Here is an 11,437-nt window from a genome sequence, read left to right on the forward strand (position 1 = left end):
TAAAACCTTTTTTTGGTGATGCCTTGTTAGTTCAGACTACAAAATTCAGCAAGATAATAAATTTCAAATGGTATTTGATTTTTTTTATTGATTAAAATAACAAAAGATGGCATGTTACACAACTTGCAAAAAAAAAAAAAAAAAAAAAAAAAACAGTTAAGATGTGCAATTTCTTTCGTAGTTGTACACTGAAGAGGGACTAATTTACATCACATAGTTTTATGTCTCGCCATGAGAGCATGCTATAGTGTTTTTTATAATCCCATTATTTTTGTTAAAATATTATCTTTTAACTAGCCTTTTTTCCTACCAATAATGTTCGTGAATTTGTTAACAATGCATGCCAATGCTTTTAACTTTTAACGTGGGAATAGCCGAATAGGGCTACTCCCTCAATTCTCAAACCCAAAGGCTATGTTAAACATAGAATTTCAGACATTTCATAAAAGCATTACAATTTTCAGACTCTATATTATACTAGTATTTTGTAACACCAAGTACTAGGTATAAGAAATGCCACCAATTCAGGCTACATTTTGTCTTTTCTAATATGTTTCTGCTTGCCACCTTTGTACTTCTTCAGCTTTTTTCCACAGTCAAATCCTTCAACAAATTCCAACTGTAAAAACATAGTCTTATTACATAAAATATAATCCTCATTTTACTCTCTCCAACCCTAAGATTACAAGAAAAAATAACAATCAGTTAAGGAGATGTTGCAGAAAGTTGAAACTGAAATTTAACAAATATCTTACTTCATTCCTCTGCTGAATCTGTAACACCTTCTCTGTTTAAAAATGGATCTGAATCCACTGAAGAATCTGCAAATTCTTCCTTATACATTTCCTCAATCATGGGTTTCCACAGTCTAACTCGAGCATTAATAAACCAGTTTGACACCTTAAAAACATCACAAGAAACCAAGTTAATTTGGAATAATTCACTATTTAAATATATTTTTACTAAGGAAGGGGAGCCTTGGCGTTGCTCGTAAAATTACTTTCATATGAACAGGAGGTCACGGGTTCGAGTCGTGAAAACAGCCTCCTGCAGAAACACATGGTAAAGCTGCGCACAATAGACTCTTGTGGTCTCGCACTTCCCCGGACCCAGCTTAATGCACCGGGCTGCCCTTTAAGTGGCAAAGAGAAAATTTACCTGATTTTTTGATAAGCCCGTCTGAGATGCTAACATAAGCTTTTCAGAGTCATTTGGATATCTGCTAGATAGACAACTTTCAATAATCATTTGATAGAATACATGTTATAATTAATATTGCAGATACAATTAAGTAAATAAAAGTATGCTCTCTCTACTAGAGCCAAGAGCACGTACGGATGAAGGAAGTGTTCGAATAGCCAAGAACGAAGAATTGCAACCGATGTTTCTGGCAATCCTCGAATTGGTCTCCAAGCTTGTCGATTACTTTGGATAATTCCAAGTTGTTGAAGAGACATTCTGTTCTGAAGAGTCTCTTTCTCAAATAGGCTCAAGTGTGACAGACCACTGCTAATTTTTGGCACGTCTCGTGGCATTTTTTGTCTAATCACATAAATTTGAGATATGATTGCATCTCTTAAACAGGAAAAATGTCTAGACATGGCTTGAAGTGCTAGTGCTGTATAAGGTTTCCCTGCTCCAAATCCTGCTATCACCTCAAATGTGGAAGTAATTTCTTCCATATGTTGATAATATTGCTCATATCTTCTTTCCACCTGAATATTCATCAGTAATCGTATAAATCAAAGAATTTCAATCAAAACATGGAAGGTGACACCCATCAGTGGCGAAGCCAAAAAATTTCCCAAGGATGTTCAGATTTAAAAGAAGTAAAAAAAATTCCCGACAAAGGGTGTTTAATATATGTTATATACATCAAAAATTAATATTTTACTTGTAATTTTTCGTAATATTTCGACTAAGGGTGGTCAATTAGCAAAAGGTGGCTTCGACCCTGCCACCCATTATCAAGAAGAATTTTCACCTAAATACAATTGTGACATCCCTAACATTTTAAGATTTTAGACTAAATGGTTACATAATTTAACAGCTAGGAATAATCGAGAATGAAGACATTATTTTTGCTTACCTCCTCCAACAAGGTAATGAGCTTCATGATTTTAACATAAAGTTCATGCCTTTCATTGAACAATTCATTGCTAGGAATCTCTGCTTTTAGCATGGCGCGAAGGCTTAAAGATCCTTTCTTGCTATTGCGCGATAATCTCCTGATAAATTTCTCATTACTCAAATCAATAGTCTTGCCACCAGCACAAACCAATTCTTCCAAGAGGGATTGAGTTGGTTTCAAATATTTAGAGTTTCCAGTGGCAGCAACAAAAGATTCAGTTCCACAAACATTGGAAAAGGATTGGTTCATTGCAGCTGCAGAGAAAGAAAACTCATTGTTCCTGTGATCAATTTCTTGACTTATATAACTAGGATTAGTAAAACTTGAAGTTAAGGCTCTTTCTCTACAGTGCAATGAAGAAACAAGTGAATGAGAACTTAAAGAAAGTGAGAGTCTTTGAGCTTGTTGATTAGCATCATGTGAAGCTCCAAGAAGATCCATTAAATGTCTACTGTTGTTAACATCAGAATCAGTTGTAAAATGAGTAGGATTAACAAATTCTATGGATCTAGATAATACACCAGGAGGCTGATAAGTAGTGGTATTAGAACTTAAACCAGATTGATAAATGTCAAAATGCTGACTTCCAATTTGACTAGTAATGGAGTCTGAGTTTATGAATTGGTGTAAGATACTTGAGTGTGTAGGTGGGGGTGAATCTGTTGAAACCATTTTGTGCTATAGAGTTCAGAAATGACAGATTAAGAAATGTTGAAAACTAGGAACCTAAGCATTGGAATTGGAAAGAAGAACAAAGATTTCATGAAAAAATGACTCTTTTAATACTTGTGAAATGTGATCGCTAAAATCCTCAACACATAAAAAAGAACCAATGGGGATATATGATATGAAAAGGAGAGGCAAAAAGAGAGAGAACAATTAATAGTATGACAAAGTCATTTAAATACTTTGTATTTTTTTTTTTTTTTTGGAAAATGACACTATATAGGCGCTCTCAAAATAATAGCAAAAAAAATGTATTTATTTTGTATATTGTTTGTATATATATACATTATATATGTTATATACCAAAATTATACAAATTTTATATATTTTTTTAGCTACAAAATATAAATAGTTTCTGGCGTGGGCTAAAAATGGAAAAAACCTTTTTTCAGCCCCTGATAATAAAAAGGGCAGCCCGGTATACACAGGGTCCGGGAAAGAATCAGACCACAAAAATCTATCATACACGCCTTACCATAGATACTTTCAGCCCCCTGATAATAATAATAATAATAATAAACATAAACTAAGGAAGTTATTGGTCTACAAAGAAAAACACCAGTTTATGAATGAAAACATGCAAATGCTTAAGATTTAGGAAAACTACATTGAATGAAGAAAGCAAAGATTCCTCTGCATGCACTCTCTTACTCAGTTTCTGAAGTTTAGCATACCCTATACACACTAGCAGCTGAAAGCTATAGAACCTAAAGTACTATAGACATCTTTAAAGTTTCATTTAAAACAAGAAAAAGTATATAACTAGCCAAACAGAAAATGCTGAAAATGACATGAAATTTATGGTCCCCGTCTTCTTCTTTTTTGCCTTGGCTAGTTAAAAAACAAGCAAAAGTATTTAACTCTTCAGCTTAGGTGCATACTGTTGCATTTCTTTGGGACACTCAAAAAGCAACTTCAGACTTCTCTTTCTTTGTTCTTTGGTACACACATACAGAGGGGTAAGGGGTAGATTAGAAAGGAACAAATGTAAATATATATATGTATGATAGCAGTTTTGTGCTGAATAGATTTCTGTCATATTGAGAAAAAGAGAAGGAAAAAGTAGGCTGTCTTTTACACACTCCCAGTCTTAAGATTGTCTGCTTGTGAATCTGTGAAATATATATTGGAATATCTAACCTCTTTTTCCTGTTTGCTGTTGTTTTCTTACATAGAGATGTTGAAAGGACACTGCATGCAGAATCCTTCCAATGGAAAGTGTGTCTATTTAACCAATGTGTGTTTTTAACCTTCTGTTTCTTTTTTCTTTTTTCTTCTTTTTCGTAAGGGTGGGGGATGGTTGGGGTGGGGGGGTGGGGGGAGGGATAGCAACTCCAAATCCAACCATGAGTTCTCAAGTTCAACATAATTTAGTGCTTCATAGTCGAATTAGTGGGAGAAGCCACACAGGCTCAATTGTATCCTGTTCTTTTCAACAAAAAATTACCGTGTCTATAAGTAAAAAAATTTAATGTACATATATTTACTATTTAATCTCATGACCAAAAAAAAAACTTTTAACAAGTTGCAAATATTTTTTTGGCAAAAGGGTTCTATGTATAGTTTAGGACTCGTTTGGTACGAGGGATAGAGAAAAATTAGTCTCGTGATTAAATTTGAGATGAGTTTATCCCACGTTTGGTTGGGATAAAATCGTGGTATAACTAATCCCGGGATAATTAATTACGGAATAACTTATTTTCCAACCAAACGACCCCTTAGGTCATAGACGACTCCCAATTGTGACATTTCAGTATTTTTGTAAGAAGAATTAACCCAAATAGTCGTTCACTCAATCGCTTAAACTAAAAATAACAGGTGGAGGTATAATATATGCATAATTTATGTATTATATGTGTATAATTATGTATAAACTATGTACATAGCTAGAAAAAGTAAAAAATGAATATGACCGGCTATTTGTGTAAAAATCCCTTTTTGTAACATGCCTTTGCCTTCAGTGGAATCGTTCACATAAATAAAGTTGGATATACATTTATGTCCAAACACAACTTCAAACCTTCAATTATTTTCAAATACTTATTTTTTCGACTTCAACCAAATATTATTCTAATATTTAAGCGTTTAATTTTTCAACTTAGTACTCAAACAACAAACAAACAAAATAACAAATCCAGTGGAATTCTACGAGTGAGATTTGAGGAGGGTAATATATACACATACCTTAATTCTACCTTATGAAGGTGGAAGGACTGTTTCAAATAAAACCTCGACTCAAGAATAATTTCTAGTTAATACTCATAACGTCTAAATTCAGAATCCGCTACGGGTTGATGGATCAACATAGCAATCGAGAAGGTTAGGGGCAGAGTTGGGGGTGATTGAAGAGTTGTGGGTGAAGAAGAAGTTTAGCTAGTTGTGATGCCAGGTATAATGATTACTATCTTTGTTCTATTGCCCCCTTACAGTTGTCACTTTCCCATTCCATAGTTTCTGTTGGTTACTACAAAAATCAAACTAAGGCCCACTCACTCATTAAAGTGCCTGCACAAATCTGAATATCTGAATGAATTTATCAGCAGAGAAGGTTCTGCTTTTAACATCAATCAAAAGATAATTCACTTTTTACCCCTTTGAATCATAATTGCAAGTTACACTAGAAAGAAAAGAGACACAAAACTCTATAGCACAAAATGAATGCTTCATTGTCCTTCCCACACTACACAGAGTAATGTACAGAATAGAAATCAAATGTTACAGTGTTCTGAGCATTAAAGATTGTCAATCTTAAACTCAGACCTCATGCTTCTATCATTTATGAATCATCAAAACCTAGACTAACTGAGTGTTCAGCCACACCCTTTTAACAATGTCTGATATAATAAATAAATAAATAAATAAATATGAGAAAAAATTACTTTGTTGGTGAATGCTCGAATGCAATTCCAAGTATCTCTTAACTCTTGTGTCCTAAGTTGCTCGACTTGATTCGAGAAGTGAAACAGCGTGTTTCTTGAATGAAGGATGATATGTATTTGATCAACGAGAAGCACTTTGAATTGATCACGAGGAAGATTGTCTCTTGTCCATTTCACCCTTGCTAGAGAACTCTGATGTAGTTGATGTCTTGACACGAACCTCTCCCTCCCCCACCCCCACCCTCACCCCCATCCAAAAAAGAAAAGGAAAAAGAAAAAAGATATGTGAATCATATGTTGGGTGTGGATAGATTGAAGTGTACAACTAGCTTAGTAGCTGCTGCAAATTAACATCCATAATGCATTATGCATCCGTAATATATTTATATACAGAGAATATTGGATTACTTTTTTATGTCATGCACCATAACCATTGTGAAGGGAGCCCTAGCGTAACTGTTAAAGTTGTTGTCATGTGACCAGAAGGTCACGGGTTCAAGCCGTGGAAACAGTCTTTTGCAGAAATGCAGGGTAAGGTTGCGTAGGGTAAGGCTGCGTACAATATACACTTGCAGTCCGATCCTTCCCCGAACCCTGCACATATAGAAGGAGCTTAGTGCACCGGGCTGCCCTTCACCATAACCATTGAGCAAAAAGAAAAGGGCAGCCCGAGATGCTTTGCCATCCCGTGTCCACGCAGGGTCCGGGGAAAACCGCATCCCAAGGGGGTGTGATGTAGCCAGCCGATGCAAGCATTAGTGGCTGATTCCACGGCTCGAGCCCGTGACCTATAGGTCGCACGGAGACAATTTTACCGTTGCTCCAAGGCTCCCCTTCAATAACCACAGACAGTTAAACAAAGAATGATGAAGAAAATGCCCAATGCCATAAACTATGTTCACATCCAAGTCTAGTGCTTTTGCCATATTTTCATCTGCTGTTAGCTTTAGGAATCCTTCAGGCATATCTTCAATGTCCCAGAGCAAGACATTAACCAACCCTAAAGGAAAGTCATTGGTATCTTAGAATATTATAAAGGTTCCATAAACTAGCTGTAAAATGGTGGAAGAGAGACTTACTAATTTCAAATTCTATGCGATCTTTATTCTCATATTCAAGCACAAAATTACATATATGTATATCACCTGAGGATTCTAAGTCTAAACTATTCACAATCTCCTCACTATTATACAGACGGATTATCCATTGGTATATTCACATATTTGGTAACCCAAATTCTCAGTGATACAATAACTGGCAAAAAAGATCTTATAACCAATATATGCAAGAAACCATTATGCTACAAAATCGGATAGCAGATGAGGCCCTGAAAACCTCTCTTGCTGGTTTACTGGGTCGATGTAATAATATTCTCCTTTGCTAATGTCCAGAGTCGATCCTGTCTTGTCATCTTCCGCTAACTGTGTCCTACCAGATATTGGCTGCTGATCAATTTGACTGTTTTGTAGACGTAGAGCGAGTGATACTTGATTTCCCATTATATCACCTAACATGGAGGCGTGGTATGTATTGACAGCATCAATCTTCTCATGTTCATAAGCACCGTCTTGAAAACTAAATTTGGTTATGAATGAATTATTTTGTACATTGGTAACAACATTACTTGACTCATCAGAGGGGTCAAGATGACTGCAATTAACAGCTGGTGTAGTAAAGCTTTCAGGAATCTCTTCTCCTGTGTTCTCAGCTATTGACTTTTCTTTGGACTCTTCTGGAGCACGGTCTGGTGAAGCTCCAGATCCTGCTTCCGCCTCACCAAACTCCTCCTTGTACATATCTTCAATCATGGGCTTCCAGAGGCGCACCCGAGCATTTATGAACCAGTTCGCCACCTAACTCAAGCACGAGTTTTGTTAGTTAGATAGCTGGCTATGGCTTAAGCACTATGACGTTGTCTGAAACTAATGCTAAGTTAAACACAGAACTAACAAATAAGAGATACAGATACATGGAGATAAGGTTGTCTCAGGTCTTCTATAGTGTGTAATTGGAAAAGAGTAAGTTAATTCACTTGATTCCATACAAAAATGAAGGGTGCTAATCAAAGCGGAATAGCTATGGATTAGCATACCTGACTTCTTGTTAAACCCGTCTGTCTTGCCAGCATGATTTTCTCAGAATCTTTTGGGTAGCTGAAGAAACAAGACGATCAAAATGAATCAGAATGCATGTTAACTGGTCCTAGGTGCTACATAGCACAAAAGTCACAGGAAAAGAGGAGTGAGAGAAACATACGGATGGAGGAAATGTTCGAAAAGCCAAGCACGAAGGACTGAAACAGCAGTCTCCGGCAAGCCCCTCTGTGGCCTCCAAGGCTGGCGCATCATACCAAATTGCTGAAGGGACCTTTGCTGCCTCAGTTGCTGATCCACATAACGGAGACGATATAATCTTTCCCCTTGACTATCACCTTGCTCCCCCAAGCTTCGACGAGTAACTTGAATCTGCTTCTTGATTGCGTCCCTCAAGCAGCGGAACTGGCGGGATATGGTTTTAAGGGCAAGTGATGTGTATGGTTTAGCTGCACCAAGTCCAGCAACCATCTCAAATGAAGATACCACTGCTTGCATCTGCTGGTAATATTCTTTGTATCTCCTATCCACCTACAAAAACAAAAAAAATCACAATTCACAAGAAAGCTTTAGATAACTTTTACGTGTAATCTGTTAATAGCATATAAAAGATAGGCGTCAAGTGGAAACTGAATTAGTCCAAGAATTGGCATAACAAGCATTTGAGTAGCACAACAAAGGGAGACTTTGAAACAAAACCTGTGTATGATTTCAAGAATGGGATAGAAAAAATTCAGGTTCTCAAAATTTCTTCTCCCGGTTTAAGTAAAATTACAGAAAACAAATCCTCTTAACAAAAGAACCATCAGTTCGGAGTTTAAATTCTTCTAAAGACTAATGCCAGTAGAGTTGTTTCAAGTAAAAAAGGACTTGCAGAGCACAAAAGCAATGACTTTGGATGTGCTCTATGTTCGACATCTGTCAAAGAACAACAATTTTCAGCGAAGTACTTGGCAACAAAAGATACAGCTAAAATCTTCTGCAAAATCTCAGAGAATGCAAATGCTTTATGATTATTTAGGAGGAGCAAAGGGTATTATAGGAACATCCTAATTGTGAAATTCAATCGAATGCTAAAATTTTTATAGGTGAGGAATACAAAGGAAAAAAAATGTAGAAACTCAGTTGTCACTAAGAATGAAAATCTAATAACTTGTGTTCTGGTCTAGAGAGCAAGGAAATTCTAAGTTCATTTCCCCTAGGCAGTGTAGCTTTGCACAGATCATTTCACAACTAAATACAAATAGAAATCACCTTGGACATGGATTTCTTGGACTAGTACTTACTACTCCTACTCGATATGGAAAAGAGTTTCAGCTTAGTCTGAGTCAGCATGTTGGAAAATAATGCGTACAACAGTCGGTCTTAACAATATCACTAAGGTCTACTGCTACTCCATGTATCTAAAGACATTACAAGCAACAAATGCATCCTGTCTTAGCAAAAAGTATCCCTTAAAATGAGTCAGGAGAAATCCAACTTTACCTCATCCAACATGGAAAAGAGTTTAGTCATCTTGCTCTCGAGATCATGTCGCTCAGCAGGTGAAAGTTCACCTTTAATTGAATTATTTTGATCACCAGATATACCAGAGGCAGAACAACTAGATTTGAGATCAGCCTCTTCAGAACGATCTTGCCCGAGCAAATTGAAGTTACGTAGTCTATCTGATTGTTTCAGTGCTTCCTGAACATTAACTACTTCATCAAGCAAATCTTGAGCAGCCTTTAGATATTTAGAGTTGTAAATGGAATGTGCACCAGAATTCATATTTCTCAGGCTCATGGAGTTTTGGGGGTTATTAGCAGCTCTAGTTCCTCTAGCTAAATCAAATGACAAGTACTCGGCAACTTTAGATTCCTTGTCTTCAGATCCCTGCTCTGAGTGCAAAACATGAGTACCCACCAAAGAAGATAGACTCGAATTTGTATAGTCATCTTGATACGAATACACATGAAGCGAAGGTGGAACTTGCGTACCCAAACTAAGAGATAGTCCTTGATTTTGAAGGCTTTGTTCAATGTTGGGCACAAAAAGCTGTTTCGTTGGAAAAGAACGGGGATCCATCATAACTGAATTATCCAAAAAATTGGGTGCAGCATTCACTGACCTACCAATTGGTTGCATACTTCCCGATTCACTGGTTGGTGGAATGAACAGCATCTCATCTTTGCCTCTTATTGTTTGAACTTCACCATAACTCTGAGCAGGCAATTCCGAGTATGAGACCGTAGAAGAATGCTGGTTAAGGTGAATTGAACTATCCGAAAGACCAGCTGAGTGATAAGAATCAAATTTCTGGTCTGGCAAAAAGGACATTGGCAAAACCTCTCTTTGATTGGACAAATTTGAATAGTAAGCAGACATTATATCTATCCCTATAATGTCTCAAGAATCACAACCTCCTGCTCAAGTGACTCGATCGAACTACAAATCATTAGCAAAGTGTTGGAAGAAATTCTTTTGGGAGCTGTCAATGAAGAAGAAAACAGAATTCATCAAACATGTTCCACAGAGAAAGAAAGCCAATTCAAAGAAGCAATATCATCAAAGGACCATTTTGAACTACTACTCGATATCAGAATCAACAGCAAACTTTTCTTTCCATCAAATTCTCATAAAGAAATCTGGTACCTAAGCTCCCGCTATGTGAGGGGGTCCGGGGAAGGGCCAGACCACAAGGTTCTATTGTACGCAGCAAGACTTACCCAACATTTCAAGAGGCTATTCTCCGAGGCTCAAACCTGTGACCTCTTAGTCAGAGTTACGCCAAGGCTCTCATTCAAATTCTCAAAAAAGAAGTAGAAAATGAAATGACCAAACACCACTACAAGTCTACAACAACAGTAGGTATAGGAATTCCACCATATTAAAAACTAAGAACATCAGAATCCAGCATAACATAAACAAGAACAAAACTTTATGAATTACTTACTTAATTGCACAAGTAATAAAATATAGAAATGAAAAGGATAGGGCAAATAAAAGTAGAATTAAATTTACCTGGAAAGAAAAGAACTTGTCTTTGTGTTTTCAACCAAGGGAGCACACTGCACAGAAGAGAAAAAGAGAGGAGCAAAGAGAGTGATTGAAAGCACAACTCCTAATTGGCTCAAAACCAAAGCTTCCCAATATGGAGACAAAAACTGATCCTAAAGATCCTAAGCACACCAACCCCTCCTTATCATTGAACAATGACACCAACCAAAAAATATTCAAAAAATAAACAAACAATAGTGAAAAAACAAGAAAAAGCAAAGAATAATCAACTCCAACCTTCCATTCTTGAAATTTCATGAAAAAACAAAAAGCAAAACAATAATAATAATATATTCCTTTTCAATAATACCAAACTTTCTTAAGTGGGGTCAGCTCAAAAACTCCCCTAGAAGCTTCTATTTTCTTTAATAATTTTTGTTGGTTTCTACTAAGAACAGAAAATTGGTATTGTGGGGGTGGTTGTTTTTATCTTGGTGAAGAGAATATTTTGGTTTTTGATGGTTAAGGGTCTGAATCGGTAACCACCAGTTGGTAGACCTAAACCAAGAAAAAAATTTGATCTTTAGTCTTAAGACTTGCTTAAAACTAAACTATAAAACAAAGTTGTT

At 36.4% G+C, this 11,437-nt stretch overlaps 2 protein-coding genes across 4 annotated transcripts; both read right to left on the reverse strand.

Annotated features, from left to right (window-relative positions):
• Window positions 1-412: 412 nt before the first annotated feature.
• On the reverse strand, window positions 413-2,962 carry LOC104213289 (BEL1-like homeodomain protein 11). 2 transcript variants are annotated; one of them, XM_009762763.2, is made up of 5 exons: window positions 2,090-2,962; window positions 1,336-1,715; window positions 1,159-1,219; window positions 756-900; window positions 413-619 (listed from the first exon to the last, which is right to left on the reverse strand). In XM_009762763.2, exons 1-4 carry the CDS (start codon window positions 2,801-2,803, stop codon window positions 757-759), a joined length of 1,299 nt encoding a protein of 432 aa, XP_009761065.1. In that variant the 5' UTR covers window positions 2,804-2,962; the 3' UTR covers window positions 413-619; window position 756. The 2 variants fall into 2 exon arrangements, with proteins under 2 accessions (XP_009761065.1, XP_009761064.1); XM_009762762.2 differs by having other exon boundaries at window positions 413-676.
• Window positions 2,963-6,815: 3,853 nt separating this feature from the next.
• Window positions 6,816-11,085, reverse strand: LOC104213288 (BEL1-like homeodomain protein 7). 2 transcript variants are annotated; one of them, XM_009762761.2, is made up of 5 exons: window positions 10,833-11,085; window positions 9,315-10,299; window positions 7,993-8,360; window positions 7,829-7,889; window positions 6,816-7,589 (listed from the first exon to the last, which is right to left on the reverse strand). In XM_009762761.2, the coding sequence occupies exons 2-5, from the start codon at window positions 10,194-10,196 to the stop codon at window positions 7,032-7,034; spliced, it is 1,869 nt and encodes a 622-aa protein (XP_009761063.1). In that variant the 5' UTR covers window positions 10,197-10,299; window positions 10,833-11,085; the 3' UTR covers window positions 6,816-7,031. The 2 variants fall into 2 exon arrangements, with proteins under 2 accessions (XP_009761063.1, XP_070028463.1); XM_070172362.1 differs by having other exon boundaries at window positions 9,315-10,256; window positions 10,833-10,957.
• Window positions 11,086-11,437: the final 352 nt, after the last annotated feature.

This window comes from Nicotiana sylvestris, chromosome 4, assembly GCF_000393655.2.
Source record: "Nicotiana sylvestris chromosome 4, ASM39365v2, whole genome shotgun sequence".
In the NCBI taxonomy this organism is placed as follows: Eukaryota; Viridiplantae; Streptophyta; class Magnoliopsida; order Solanales; family Solanaceae; genus Nicotiana; species Nicotiana sylvestris.